This window comes from Rhea pennata, chromosome 10 (genome assembly GCF_028389875.1).
Source record: "Rhea pennata isolate bPtePen1 chromosome 10, bPtePen1.pri, whole genome shotgun sequence".
Taxonomy (NCBI): Eukaryota; Metazoa; Chordata; class Aves; order Rheiformes; family Rheidae; genus Rhea; species Rhea pennata.
The window spans coordinates 6,691,912-6,707,841 of record NC_084672.1 but is presented as its reverse complement, the minus strand read 5'-3'; the positions used below and the strand labels follow the sequence as shown (position 1 = coordinate 6,707,841).

Genomic DNA, 15,930 nt, shown 5'->3' with positions numbered 1-15,930 from the left:
CCACCTCAAATAATTTGGAAAATTTTGGATTGGAAGCAAGAAGAAAATTGTCTGTGATATCAGAGCAAATGACTATAATGCCAACCTAATTCTGCAGACCATAATTCCAACAAAAAAGCTGCCTGTAAACACTCTGAGGGCAGAGATAGCACAAAATCAAAAGCACTAGATTGAGTCTGTCATATGAGTCAAATAGCTTAGAAAGGAAAATGAATTTTAAATGATGTGATCAAACGCAAGCAAAAGAGATGTCATCCTAACTCATCAAAGCTACCATTCTGGGGAGCTTTTCTGATTACATCATCTACTGGAGGGCATCAGAGTTGATCAGACCACATGGCTTTACTATAGAGATGAGGCTTTCAGGCTTTCTGAACTACTGTAGCTAAAATGCTGAACAGATCAGTTAAAATTGATCATTGTGTGGGATAGCGGTGACCTTTTTTTAATACACTTATTCAATTCCAACTTCTAATAGTTACCAGAATCATACTGGATGGGTTCCTTGAAAATGATGTCAGTATTCAGGGCCTTCAACTCCAGTGAAGTGAAACCTGGGTGTTGAGACTTGGAAAGTGTCAACATGTAATTACTAATGAATATGAATTAAATTTACCACCTTTATCTGACCTTCCTAATGGGAAAATGAGGCTGGAACAGAATCCAGAGACAAGATGAACATTTCTAATGCCAAGGGCCTGTAAACTCAAATGATGAATGGGAAGATAAATCAGTTTCTCAAAGCTGACTCTCTTCTGAGAAATGAGTAGCATTTAGAGACCCACTTGCTGGCATGTGTTTAATTTCTCTACATTTAAAAGAAAAAAAGAAAAGCATTCCAAGGAGCCACTAGGTTTATCCAGCTGAATGTTTTACTGTTATACCTTTGAGAGCAATGTTTGAAGACCTGGTTTTAGCTGCATAAATTGACTTCGTTGTATTTAAAGCACTAATGAACTGTCCAGGATGCAATTTATTCACCAGAGTTGCAACTAGGAATAAGCAGGATGAAGCCCTTTTAGTCTGGGATGAGGATGGACCTATACAACAGATGCATTTCCTTGCTTTTCTATGATGTAGCAGTCTTGCTATTGCTATTCTAATGCATCCAAAAGTCTAGCTGGCATAAGCAAGAGAGGCTGTCTTATTGTTAGCAGTTAGTTTATGCGCAACTCTATCAGATTTGGTGTTTCCCAGCAAACTTTGAGGTTAGCCATATACTTATAATTTACTCTTATTAAATAATCTTTAAAATCATAGCTCATTGATTGTTAGAATTTCCCCCAAATTCTTTTTTCCCCACTTCTCTAGCAGGTATACTGCATCCTCATCACTGTTTATCCAGTGAATGCAAAAACAAGACTTTTGAAGGTTTTTGTTTTTGTTGGGAGATATTCCCTGATACTAATGTGCTTGTGCATCACTGTATTTGCCAGTGTCTTTTTGCAGAATATTTTTACTTCTGAGTAGCTGAGGATAGGTGAAGCCCACTAATATGTTCTCATATTTTGAAAAAAGTTGACATAGGGAACTTTACAGGAATAAGAGCATGCAGTGCTTCTGCATACTCATGCATATCATAGTTGATTTGTTGAAGATTTAAGAAATGTGCACTTTCCAGCAGTGCTGACCTAGAAAAACACATCAGTGGCAAGGTTTTAGGTTTTGTTTTTTTTTTTTTTTTTTTTTTTTTTTCTCCAATCTCCCTCCAGATGAACCTTTGTTTATGAGAGTTATAACCTGGAGATCAAAAACAGATTTATTGTGCCTATGATTAAATGCCCTCTGGGTTGAAAATCTGGTGGCTGCTTTGTTGTTGCGCCATGAGGAATAGGTTGTTGCTTTCTCTCCAAGTATTTTTGTTCTTCATTTAAACCTCTCTGTGCTTCTTCCAGGCTCCATTTCACTTCTGATTTTGCTCTGTCCATCACCCGTCATTGTGCTGTTAACCAGTTGCATGTTGGTTGTGGATTCTGCCGCGCTGCTACCAAAAGCCCTGGCTTTGCTTCTATGCAGCTCTTCCTGTCTCCTATTCCACTGTCCCAGAAAGGCCAAAGACCTAAATGCAGTGATGTGCTGCAAAACAGCTTGCAGTTCCTACAGATGGTGAGGGCTTTTACCAGTGAAATTCCCTCCTTCAGTGGCATACTGCAACACAAAATTCTGTTTTGGGGGGATACAAAACAAAAACTGTGTATTGTATGTAGCTTTTGTTTTCCTGCCTCTGAATTGAGAGATTGTAAATGCACTTGTCATTTACCTACAGATAACACCCAAACTATATGGAGATGTTAAATGTGAAAGGACATTTAATCTTGCAGGTCAACAGATTCAAAGTAATCTGAACTCTGTACTTGACTGTCACTGAGAGCTATGGCTCTTACCCATGCCGTGTAACTCATTAAAAAAAAAAAAAAAAAAAAAAGGCGGTATATTGAAATAAAGATGAAAAAAGGCAAAATATAACTGCTCTCTTAGTCTTTGGTTCTGTTCACTCCAAGTTAGTATCAGGTCATTTCTGCTGATCAGAGCTGCTCTGTTTATGCCACTTTGATATATTGTTAAAGAAATAGCTTTTAATAGATCTTTGCCATTCAGCCACTGAGTTCTGATATGTAGTTTGACATTAATGGTAGTTATTTAGGGAGCAATGTTGGCACATACATAAGTAATTTACATATGAATGCAAACTTTTTTGGTAAGTATGTGACTGAAGTGCTAGTAAAAGGCACTGACTTATTTGGCCTTCTGTGGAAATGAGACTCCCATTTCCTTCCTAGGTTTGTTTTCCCTGAGAGTTATGAAGAACTATTTTTGTGCACCTTCTCTTATAAAAATACATTCTTTTCTTACGAAAGAGGTGAAGAGGGATGGAGAGAGTGAGCATGGAGGAGACTGCTGTGCCAGATCTTCCCCCATACTCCCAGAGTTCCTCTAGATGGGCACCAGTTTCTTAGCAGGTCCAGCCTTGCCTCTCCTCTGAGCTTTTCCTGCTCCATCGTGGGAGTCCAGATAAAGTTTCCTTTTCCCTATTTATTATATACTTCTGTCTTGCTCTTAACCTTGCTAGTAGCCACTACCTTCCCACATCACTCCTTCACCTTGCTGCTTATCAGCTTTTCTCCTCTTCCTCTGCTCATGGAAGGACGCTGCTCTAGGGACCACCCTTCCTGGGGATGACTATGTGGTTGAGAACATTGAAGGCCCACAAGGAAATAAGTATAGTCAACAGTAAAGATATTTTCTGCTTGATCTCAGCATGTGGCACAGTATCTTCCAAGGAGAGCTGTTCCAGTGTCTTTTTCGATCAGGTGTAACAGGTGTGGTCACCATGCTGCAGATCTTCATGCATCAATGTCCTTGGAGCTGTCTGAAGCTTAGTAGGCGTGATTGCATGGTTCAGATTGTATCTGGGTGTGCTGCTTGATGCAGTCTCATTGATTAGATTGAGAATGAAGGAGGCTGCCTGGCTCGCACAGGTACGATTACAAGCCATGTTATTTGGAAGGAAGCAGAAAGAATGGAAGGAACTTGTGAAATGTTTTTATAAAAATACACCCAAACACTTCCTCCTTTGTCTCCCTGCTACATACTCATCATTTTTTCTTCTGCTTTAGAATACACAGCAAAAAAATGAAAGCAGTACTTCTAGAAGCTGGAGGCAGGTGCATTTTTCAGTAACTTTCACTATTGGATGCTATTTTAAGCTGCTTGTGGCAGCTGGTTGTTTTGTTACTTCTCATAGTTACTATCTGCTCATAACTGTTGAAAAAAATCTCTCCAGGTTGTGCAAAGGAGTCTCCAAGGAGCTAGGATGTCCTTGTTCTCTTGTGTTATAAGTGAAGGACAACGTGTGCTCACTTCATGCATGTGTCAAAAATGGGACTCCTAAAATTTGAGCCAATAAAAACAAAAATCCAAGCAAGGAATACAAAAGCCTATGGTCTAGAAACAAAGGGCTCTGTGGCAGATTAAGGTGCAACAAAAACATTACATTATTGAAAAAAAACCTCATTCAGCATGCCGGTATTAAATGCATTGAATAAATATGTTTTTGTTAGGCTTGATATTTGTCCTTGGTGTTGTTTTTGAACTGCAAAGATTGTAGATTTCTTCTGCATTATATCGATAAAATAAGGTTGGTTTTGGTCATTTCATTTCCATTCAAGCATTGAAGCATACAGAATTTGCCTTTTATGAAGCACTTGCGCTAATTTGGGTTGACAACGGGCTGTCTTGAAGCAAAGGACTGACTGATTTCAGCATCTCCTGTGCTTCCCCCCCCCCCCCTTGTTAAGCATTCCAGGACACTTTGCAGATAAATCTGTAACAGAGTAGTAGAGTCTATAAGAATGGTCTCACATCATTTGGAGACCTAGGAGGGGAAGCATAAACTTTATAATTGCAAGACTTGGAAGCTGGCCAAGATATGACCCTGCTTTTGCAGCCAGCCACCTATGCAATTCAGATGTTAGCTACACTTCAGCAGTGCTTGTTAGTACTAAACATAATTCTAATGCTGATTTCTTCAGGGTAATTAGCCTGTACAGAATCTGACTGATTAGACATTTTTTTTTCCCTCTGATGCCCAAGCAAACTTAAGCTCAGGTGTTTACTGAGAGAGAGAATTGCAGGAAGGAAAGTTTATAATGCCTTTTCAGTATTGCAATGTAGGTCTCTAATTCAGTGACCTCCCCATTAGCTTATGTGAGCCTGCACAAAGAGGTGTGGCTTCAGGCCCACCTATATCAGCATTTCATTTTAGACTTTCTTTTTTCACTTTAAAGGGTGTACAACACTTGAAGTCCCTAATAATGTAAGGGTGATCCTGCCCCTGGTAAAGTGTGTGGTTTTGTTTTGAATGACTTTAGAAGAGTGTAATTTGCACTGGGTTTGGAATGCTCAAGGATAAACTGGAAACTCTGAACAAAGAATTGCTTTGTATGGGTGTACGTACGAGTATTTCCTTATCTCTGGTTGATGATGCTTATTGTAAAGATATTGCATTTCCAGATAAGTTAGTGAAATAATATATTACAAGAAAGGAAATAGATTTTTCTTTCTAGAGAAATTAAATTGTTGTTAAATGATTTGTATTTGAGGTTCTAGACCTGGTCACGAGGAAAATTTGGGGATCTTAGAGTGATCTGTTGCAAAAATAATTACCAAGCACGTACAATTGCTTTAAATGTTAGGTAGTGTTTAGTTATAGCTGAGAACATACTGACTTAATCACGCACTATGGAAATAGGCAGCAAGCAGAATGACCCTGCATTTTTCACTGTCATTGGGTAAGTAAATTGAACATAGAGATTTTCATGATTTATGCAAGTTGTAATAACTTTCTTAGGCTTGTTTGTGTTTGTTTTAACTGCCCTTGAGGGCGCTTCTGAAAATCTTTAGCAGGAAATGTTTTGAAGAATGTTTCAGTGAGCGCTGGGCACTGCTTCTGGAGGTGCAGAGAATGATTAGAGTGAAGGAAGATGAAGTATTCCTGAATTTACTATGTGTAGATCAATTTGGTTTTGTTTGCAGTTTGTTTAGCAGCACCGTGCACTTGCATAGTATGTTCTGAGTGTCTTGCAGCATTTCTCACTAGTGGCTTTTCTGCTTTCTTGACAGTAAGTGGAATAGAATTGCAGAGTCTTTTTTAAACTTTCAAAGACTTTTGAAATATGCCTTAAAACCACCTGTTATAAGATCTAAAAAAATACGTAGCTCTAAACACTATAACCCTTTGAGAGAAAACAGAGAGCTTAATAAAGACTGTGCTGGATATTATGGTCAGAGATATCCAAACACAAAAAAAATCCTAAGGACCATAGTTATAAAATATTTCAGGGAGGATAAAATGCTGAAAATACATTGTAAATCAGATTGTGAGCTGTGACCAGCTTATCTGTTGCTAATCTTTTCCTTTGAGCCCCTGTACCCCTCAAAAGAAGAGCACAGCTACCAAAGAGAAGGACATGATAAAAAAGCCAAGTGCAGTCGAAAGGGATTTCTCTGAAGGAAGAGATCAAAATATGTAGATTATTCCAAGCTTCTGTGATTTAGCAGCATTTTCAAGACTGCAGTGAAGATGCATTAAAAAAATCATCTTTTTAACCTCTCTTGTTATGTAAGAATAGAGAGCTATTCAATTAAATTAAAATGAAAAAGTTAATTTGATAACAGGAAGTGGGTTTTGTGTATAAACTGCTTGAAACTCTGTTGCAACATGTTACTGATGAGAGGAAAGAGTAGAGAGGCCGCGCTTGGACCACGACTTCAGCGAAGGACGCTTTTTGCTGTGGTTGCTTAGGGGATGTGTGCTGATTCCGTTGGCGCTGGACTTCGGAGGCTGTGCTAAGGCCAAGGGAAAACAACTGGCCTGTGGCAGATAAGGAGGGCATGAGCTAGGGCTCAAACTGTGCTTTTTACGAGCAAGGGAGAACTTGCTCTGTTTAACGTTGTGCTTTTCTGTTGATGCAGCTCATCACGGTGAGCAGAAGCAGGGAGAAACTGGTGTAGAAAGCAAGCACAGACAGTTTAGCAGTGCGGCTTTAGCATTCGCAGGAACTTGGTGCATTAGTTAGCAGTAACGGCTGTGATGTTGAGAACCAAAATACCTCTGGAAAGCCTCGCAGCTCTTGGTTGGAGCACCGCACCACGGCATGCCGGTTCTGCCTGCTTTCGTAGTCCCTCTCGTAGCAGTGCCAGGTTTAGAGAATGAAGGTTATAATTGCAGCAAGAGGTGCAGGTCCATGAGGTGGGAGATAACAGGTAGCTGGAGCCACACTTACTGTCTTGACCAGAATGTGATTCTGATTCTGTCTGGCTTGGGGAAGATGTCCAGCTGTACCATGTTGGATGTCAGTAGGACTCCGAGATATGGTACAGTCCCTCCAGCATCCTCGCTGACTGTGTTTCCAGTATGAAAAACATCAGTGGGAGCACTTAGTGGGGAAAAAAGCTGTGGGAATTAGCTTGCTAGGTGACAAAATCTCAAAAGCAAACAAACCCAAAAAAGCAGCAGCAGCAGGTTGTCAAAATGAGATGGGTGGAGAATAACAGGAAAACAGCAGGAAACATAAGAGCCTTGGCAGCAGATACTGGGAGCTGGTCCTGCCTTATTTATGCCTTGACTTTAGCAGGCTTCTGAGCATGCAGGCGAGCAAGGCAGGAAGCCTTGGCAGGAGACGAGTTGTTTAAATGAGTCCCAACAGTGGTGTGTTGCGATGTTTTGTGCAAATGCATTTAACATAGTAATTTCTGTTATTAGCTTGTGACGTAACACTGCTAAGGCAGCCTGCGACTTCCTCATCAAACTTTTATTTAAAGAGGAAAGAGCCTAAGTGAAAGCTGTTGTCTGAAGAGAGCAAACCAAGCCAGGTCTCCTCTGAGTTGCGACAGGCTTCACGTGCTGGCTTTGGTGTGGGAGGTCCTCCATCTGTGGGCAGATGTATCGGGGTGCACGTTTACCTCTTTTCTCTTCCCCGGGTAAATCAGACTGTGTGGTACCCTCATCCTGAGGGATGGTCAGAAAAGGGAGGCCCCCCCTCCATCTCTCTGTGCTTCGTTTCATCTGTAAGGTGCAGAAAACGTTCTTAATGAAGCTGTGAGGAGAAAAATAACTTTGGTTTGTCCATGTGTATTTTGATGAAGGGTCTAACTACTGGAGCTAGAAGGGAAAACGCTGCGCTTAGCTGCTAGATACACAGCTAGATAACGCTGCTCACGCAGGAAGGCATGCTTAGGTACTGCCGTGCGAATGTGTATAGTGCCCTTATAGCATGTTGTTTGTATGAAATATAACTGTGCTAATACTAAGCACTTATGTACTGATATAACTATGACTGCAGGAGAGGATTGTGCAGCTTTAGTTACACAGTAATGCAGTTAAAGCCGCGCTTTTTTTTTTTGTAGATGCCTCAGCAGTCTGCAACTATTATGGTAGGGAGAATCGTAAAATTATTAAAGTAAGTTAAGTAACTGGCTGTACAAGTAGTTTAAACCTCCTTCAAATTCATGAAATATAAGAGTGGATCTGTTTTAGAGCAGACTGTTTGTCTCTTTTTGAGTTTATTTTTGAGTTGTGTTTCTGCTGTCTGTTCTGTTAACCTTCGTGTTCAGGATAACGTTGGGATACGTCATTTCTAGTCAACGTGGAACTGGAAGAATGTAAACGAGCTGTGAGTTTTGGAAGCAGTGCTCATGCAGTTCAAGCTTTCGCGTTTCTAAAGAAAGCTGCATGCACGTGCATCTTTGGGTAAATCTTCAGGATTCCTCAGCTTTTTTTCCCTAGGAGGTTGGGATGATTTGACGGTCTCTGCTTCACAGAACAAGGATGGTTGCTCAGCTGATGACTACAAAAGACTCTGAGGATACTGCTGACAACAGGACCGTCCGTTCGACCATTCCCATACAATGCAGATACAGTAGGTGATTTTATTTTAATTCTTGTTCCTCACTACGGTATCAACGCTCAGTATGAATCAAATCAGAGATGAGGGTCCACCGGCAGGTTTTCAAAATCTGTTAGAGATTCCTTTGATCTGTTTTTGTCCTTGTTTTTCTTCATTTTGACCTTTCTTTGAACTGCTTTTCCTTATGAGAAAAAATTGATTTTAAAAAAGGTGCTGGAACAGATTAAAATTATGATTTGATAGAATTGAGTACTTGCTATTTCTTTCTTTCTCACTAGTAATGTATTTATTTAGCTAAGATGGCTGAAAACTTTTTAAAAACTATATACAATTAAAAAAAAGCAATTAAAAAGTTGTTAATATGTTTGCAAATATGTTTTCTGCCCCAAGTGGTGATGGTATTTGTACTGTTTTACATCTTTAGAGATACCTAATGTTTCCTTTGTATTTTAAGTTGTGTGTGCCAGCTTTGCAAGCATTTTTTGTTTGCTGGCATTAACCTGAGTTAACTCTCATCAGTAAGTTTTATAAAGAAGCAGTTCCAAAGCAGACAAATCACAAATTTTGCAGATAGGTACTTGACAGGAAGAGAAATGTAGTCTTTTCCCCTCTTAGCAGTCAAAGTAATGGACAGACGCTGTGTTTTTGTGTGAGGTTAAATACTTTCTCTGACTCTTGTCCTCCCGGCTAATCAAACTTACCCACCAGACTGTGTTTGGAAGCACTTACTAATGTAGCATGCTTTGTTTCTGCTGTTTAGAAAGATGACTGAAAGTTTCAAGATGAGATAATGAGAGTCATAATCTTCAGCTGCTGTTTGCTTTCATGGTTGTCTTTTATTCTTCCTATATTCCTTTTAGTCACCCTGGGAATCACTGAAGCCATTTAAAGCAACAAACTACCGAGATTCCTGTTGCAGCAATGGACTTGGATAAACCATCCGTTTGGGGATCTCTGAAACAGAAAACTAGGCCTTTTCTGCAGAACTTGAGTGTGAAGAAGACAAGGAGAAGGTCTAGCAAAATGGTGGAAAGGAAGCAAAGGCACTCCTTGGACCGGCGCCTCAGTGTGTCTGTGCCTGATATGCTGGAGGTCGAGTCTCTCACGGAGGAAGAGGTGACCTACTCGAGTGATCAGGTGTTGTCCACGCACTCCCCTGGCGATCTCCCCAGCTCCGTTGTGTCTCTGAAGGGCAGGAGTGCTTCCCTGAGGCAGGTGGGAGAGGACTGGCAGTGGAAGCGGCAGGAGTTGGTTAGCATGGCTGAATCAGAAACTCAAGTCGTGCGTGGCTCTGAGGCCACGCGGAAATTCAGCAGTGACCTCTTCGACCAGCTGCAGAGAGCCCATCTGAGCAGCGACCTGACTGAGGAAGGGGCTGAGGTAGGTGGCTTTTATATTGGTCAGGCGCTGGGTGGCCATCTCGGACTTGTCGCGCTGTTCAGATTGGGTTATGAAGGGATGGAGTTTCCTACTCAAGGAATGAACAAGGGGTGAAAACGAGGATAAACCAAATGTGACGTACGCATTCTTGTAGCCTGTCTCTGACCTTCTTTCTGTCAATCTGCAGCTACAAAATGCTTCTTTGTAGTTCACACTCCAGTTTCTTATTTTGTCAAGATGATAACACTTTTTTTCCACTGTTGTTGAAATTTCTCATTTAATTCAAATGCAGCTACAGCACTCTGAGCTCTGAAATATGCTGCTGTCTGATATGTTTACTGTAGGTTAAGAAAGCTTACCAGAATTGTCATAACAAAATCACCGTACCTTACACCCCCTCAATATCAAACTGAAGATGAGGTGAAAGAATGAATGAGGTGAATTCTGCACCTGGAATTAACACAAACGAACGTGTTGTGGAATGCAGTGAACTTGTAGCATCGTGCCCTGGGACGTCCTGTGGGTTTGCATTGTGATTAATTGGAGGAGATGCAAAACCAAAGTGTTGCCTCTACATTTCCTGTCCTATCTCCCCTTCTTCCCTCTCCCCCTGCCTCTTTGGCTAGTATATCTGTGGCTGAATATAGTGCTTCAGGCACAGCAAGGTCCAAGTCTGACATGCTTCAATTTGGAGTTGCACAATGGCCTTATAATAGAGACAGAAGACCAGATTGTGGTTGCTTTGAAGCATTTTAAGCAAAATGCTTTTTCTTTATTTTATTTTTGTGTGTGTGTGTGTGTGTGTGTAAACACATCTTTTCCTATTGAGTTTTCAACAGAAAAAAGGTTAGATTTGGTTTTGAGGCTGTTTTCCCATAGCCTAGGTACTGCAGTTATGGTAGTTTTTCGTAGTCATCTGAGATTCAAAAAAAATAACATAGACATTTCAACTGAATCCTTGCATTTAGAAGCAGTGATTTTTGCAGGTCGATCAGCTTTTTAAAAATTTGTTCAAGATTATGCTTAGGCTACTGGTGTTTTAGATGAAGATGGTAAGTGGTGAGGATGCTGTCACGTACTTTGTGACCGCTGTGGTGTTCGAAACCTGAAGTGAATTGTTGGTCCATGTCAAAGTACCTGTAGAATTAATTTTTAGTCTATTTGAAAACGTTGTTTTGTCATGGGAAATATTTACAAGATTGAATGTTTGGATTTTTTTTTTAGCTGTTACTCACCAACTCTTGCTTTTGTGGTATAACTTGATAGCTTTAAGTTGTGTAGATAAGACAGGCTTCCATAGGACCTCTTACTCTGGACCCAGCAGATCTCTCAAGTTCCTGATTCTTTCTTTCTTGAGATGAATCCTATAACCTTTTTAGTGTAGGCACAGGTAATCAGGCTCTGTATATGTCTACTTTTTAATGGCCCATCTCCCACTGTTTGTTTAACCGATTAGCTAACTTCAACCCAGTGTGGCAAAGAACTAAGTCTCAAAGTTGGTTTCTTACAATTACCTGAAAGTAAGCAATTTCAGGAAGGAAAAACAACAATGGCAGCTAACTCAGTATATAGAAGATACAAAACTACATGAAACATAGCTCCAGTTGTTTTTTTTTTTTTTTCATGAATTGTTCATTAATCTTGTTTATGGAAAATGTATATAAGAAAGCAGAGCCCTTCATCTCATGTCTGCTATTGTCGTGTTGCGTCTCTGCTCCATGAGGCTGACTGGAGAGTGGCTGCATTTAGGCTCAGCTGTTACAGTGACTTTAAAAAAGCAATAATGATATAAACCAAATCTGAACAGCTAAATTTAGTCTCCAGAGTCCTGGAGAATATGAAGGTAGGATGTGGCCTGTGCTCCCTCCCTGGTTCGCTGTAAAACTGTTATCTTATTGCAATATATGCCCATAAGGGTGTGCTGCTGTTAGGATCTGTGCTTTCTCCTGCTCCTGAAGGCAGTGGCCAGCAGGCCCCAGATGGTGCATGAGTCCTGTAGGGTTGGTGGGCTTTGCTCTGAGGAGGCAAGGAGCAAGATAATCTCTTGATAATGCCCAACTTCTCTCTTGTTGCCTCCTTTTTTTGAGGAGCTGTTCTTTCTGATACGAAATTTCTTGTTCTGCATCTTAAAGGCTGTATATTCTTAACAAAGCAGTATTAGCATATATTTTTAGAATAAACTCTGTCCATCTGCTAGTTGCCTTTAAAGCTCCTCTCTCTTCTCTCTCTCAAATGAGAGAATCTTCCTGGACATTGCTTGAATTCAAAAGTTGCGCCTTGAATTCAAAAGAGCTACGGCCACTAGTGGCAGACATTGAGAATAACCTTCGCCTGTTGGGCTAACAGGATGTCTGAGAAACCTAGAATTTCAGCTGAAATCTGAAATTATTCTCACTGTTTCTAGCTACACTGCCTGCGTTATGCTGGTGTTGGCACACTGCTAGTGATCCTGTTGCTGTTCTGCCTTCATCCCTCCCTTGCGAACATGTGAAACTCTGTATTTGGCATTCCTTGAGATATTGTTAGTTGTTTCTCTGCCAGTCTCGCTGCCAAGCACGCTGGCTCCACATCTCCGGGATGCTCCCCTGAGTGACAAATTCTGAGTCTGATCAAATAAGCAGAAGGAATCTGAGATTTTAATAACCTACCTGGTTTGCTAGGACATAGTACTGACCAACTAGTACCCACTCCTAGTGTGTTGTGGTGCAAAGAAGTATTAGACTTTAAGTGAAGGACAAGTCGCTTCCAGTTTAGAGATGCTAGTTTTTAAACTTGTTTGAGCATATCATTGTTTAGATGGCTACATAAGAAAAGTAACTAAAATGGCATAATTGTATCGCTTCATTTCTGTGCTTTAATTTTACTCGAGTTGTAGCAACTCAATCCCTAAGCAGTAGGCTGGAAACAATGAGCATGCCACTATTTTTGGAGTTTGCTTCTAAGTTGTTTTAACTGTCAGTTCACTTCTACTGTTGTAGATCAGCAGTTATAACCTAAAATGTACTGAGCAGCACCAGAATTAACCCCAAAGATCACCTTTGGCATTTATCAAAATAAGTGCTTTAGCAGAAGTGCCTGCAGAGTCTCTTAGAGCTTTACTCTGAGAAAAGCTTTTGAAATTTGTAAGTCTGAGTTTGACTCGCTCTCTGCATTATTTATCTTACCTAAGTGTGTATTTGCATGCATGTTTGTGCGTATAAGTCATTTAATATTTACTTTCATTCCAAATCATCTCACTAGGTGAATGTCCTACCTTCCTTCTGGTAATCTGCCTCCAATTACAGCTTTCATTGCAATACGCAGCAGAGTGGAGCAAATGAAGACAGATATGAAGAAAGTTAAGGAATAATGAATGATTTTTTTTTAAGTTCAATTCAGTGAAAACCTCAGTGTTTGGCTTTTCTTATACTTCACTGAACAGTCACAACATTTGTACTCTGTGTGCCTCAGATGGGGACGGTTTATTGGTCTCCTAATACTGCCGGACGGGGTCTCTGAGCAGATCCTGTTTCTCATGCTGTAGAGAGCATGAGAAATACTTGCAGCATTACAGTTGCAGCACAGTAACTGTGAGCAACATTCGCTGGTCAGAGTGAGGTTAATCAGAGGGAAGGAGATCCCTGGAACAAAAATCAAAAGAAAGATGCAAGTTGAGTTTTTTTTCCCCAGAATTTTGTCATATGCCACCTACTCATTTCCTGGTTTTCATTGGTCACCCAGTATCATGAGATACTTTCCAAGCCACATGCATGAGCTCGGGGTGGGGTTGTGGTTTTTACTCTTCTGAAACACCAGCACGGAGCTGCAGGTACCCAGAACTCACCATTTTTAGTGAAGGCTCTTGCCACATGTACCAGGCCAGGATCAACTTTAACATAGTTGTCTGTTGTTGTAGTGACAATGCGCAGCAGAAATTAAAAGTATCACGTTCCAGTGCTGAAAAGGGTTATTCCCCCCCCCCCTTTTTTTTTTAATTTTCATTTACCCAGAAATTTACTTTATCTGTGTTGTGTTGCAGCTGAGCTAATGACCTTGAAGGGTGATGGAATAGCTAGGTTGCCATTTAACCCCTGGCCTGTTGGCTTAGGCTTATTGCAGGGGACACTGTTAATTCCACTTTTTGCGGTTGCTTTTGGTGCATGGTCATTTATCACTGCTGAAATGTATTAAGACTATTCATTTATGTACTTAGTAACAAACTGCTATTAGTCACTAGCAGGCCAAAGCTTCGTCGCCTTGCTGATGCAGTCTGTGCCTTTGAGTTTTTAATCATTCCTTCACAGAAAACAAGTGGAGGTAGAGGTTGGAAACCTTGTCATGGTTTGATTTTTAAAAAATTTGTGTGCCTGTAGATATGATTATATTATAAAATACATATCACATATGATTTTATAAATACATATCTAAAATATTTGTAAAAAACCATAAAATTTATGTACATGTTATCTTAATTTTTCTTTTAGAGCAGTAGGTAGCATGTTGCTTGGTGTCAGGTAGGCTTCTGCTACCTGGGCAGAGTGACAAGTGCTAGAGGGTGGCTCCTGGCTTTTGAAGATTGCAGACTTCTGTAGTTAAGGCGTTTTTAAAAAAGGATACTGCATTGTATCCTATTTAGGGGAGGAATTTCAGAGAAGTATCAGGGATACAAATAATACTAATCTTAGTGTAAAGTTGATGGATCAGACACCAGTGTTCATGATTTTATGGAAGCACTCCTTTTATGGGACTTAGCCCCACACATCTCTCTCTCTGGTCTGAGTTTTTCCTTTAAGCATTAGATTAGAACTTCACTCTTTCTTGTTCAAGGTCCCAGGAAGAAACTAGATTTTAAATAATTTGAGGGCAATGAGCTTTAGCTTGAGTTCTGTTGAGTTACTGGAATGAGTTACTTAAGCAGAAAGAAATTTGGATCCAAAGATTTAGGCAGATTTTGTGAAAATGCTCATAATTTCTTTGATTTTCAGTGAGCTCTAACACTTGTTTTACTTTTGAAAGCATTGGGTCCCACAGCCACAGATACGTTTAGGACTATGATTCTGTGTATGTGGCCCCCTTTTCTTCTATTTAAGTTCAGAAACTTCAGCGTATTTAGGCAGCACCAAGGTTTCAGGACCATATTTTCAGCTAGACTTTTATCTTTAGTCAATGATTTTATTGCAATTAGCTACCTGGAATAATAGCAATTCACGTTATATAGAGAACAAATGAAAGAACAAACTTCTATTTAAAAGAAGTCCTTGTTCAAACTCTGTATTATGCAAGTAAAAGCATAAAGATAACTTTGAGGGTAGGATTTTTTGTCATAAATGATGTGAAGGTCATAGAGAATACTTTTTCAATTGTGATTGTGTTCTTCAGTAGAGTTCTTTGATTCTGTTTATGCAATGTAAAACAAGCTGTAAAGAGAAACTATTATCAATGCAAATGGCTGTGCCTGCAGGAGATTCTTCTGAAGCTAGAGACTACTAAAAATACTGCTTAATGCACACAAGTGAGATTTTATGCATGCTAGTCAGAAAATTCAAATTTAGAGTTCCCCTAGCAGCTGTAACTCAGCCCTGTTGTGCAAGGAATTTCTTCTGTTGCTCTGTATGAAAATTTTTTTCTACTTTTAATGTGCTTTTGCAAGGTGTCCAATTTATGACTGCTGTGGGAACTGTAATGTTAAATTTTGTCTCGCACATGAAATTTTACTCTCAATGCTGAATTACTGAACTTCCTGAAATGTGTGTATATATATATATATACATACACACACACACATATATGTATTTTGGGGGAGTAGAAGATTACACAAGAGCTTGTGTATATTTATTTCAGCACATCAGTATCTCCAGGATCTCGTATAGTGCTTGTTCCTTTTGTTGTATGTTTGTATAGTGCTGAACACAATGCAGTTCTTAGATAAGGCCTTTGGATGTAACCACATGGCATATCATGACATTTTCACATGGAGATCAAATTCCATCTTATGTGCATTTCTGAAGAGTGAGGTGGTGGTTCTTAGCATAAATCTGTATACTTGAATGGCTTGTAATTACCCTACATTAGACCAGAAGAGTTTCCCATGCACACAAGGGTCCTCTTCAGTGAAATGATGATCATAGAACTGTCCAGGCAATCAAAATAACATCAGAAGCGT

General features: G+C 40.0%; 1 protein-coding gene across 1 annotated transcript in view; it reads left to right on the top strand.

Moving 5' to 3' along the window:
• Positions 1–9,317: 9,317 nt before the first annotated feature.
• The window catches only part of MCTP2 (multiple C2 and transmembrane domain containing 2), a 107,253-nt gene continuing 100,640 nt past the window's right edge, over positions 9,318–15,930 (top strand). The window contains exon 1 of the mRNA XM_062583310.1: positions 9,318–9,788. Within this exon, the coding sequence (XP_062439294.1) occupies positions 9,330–9,788 (459 nt within the window). The 5' untranslated portion in view covers positions 9,318–9,329. The remainder of the gene's footprint in view (positions 9,789–15,930) is intronic.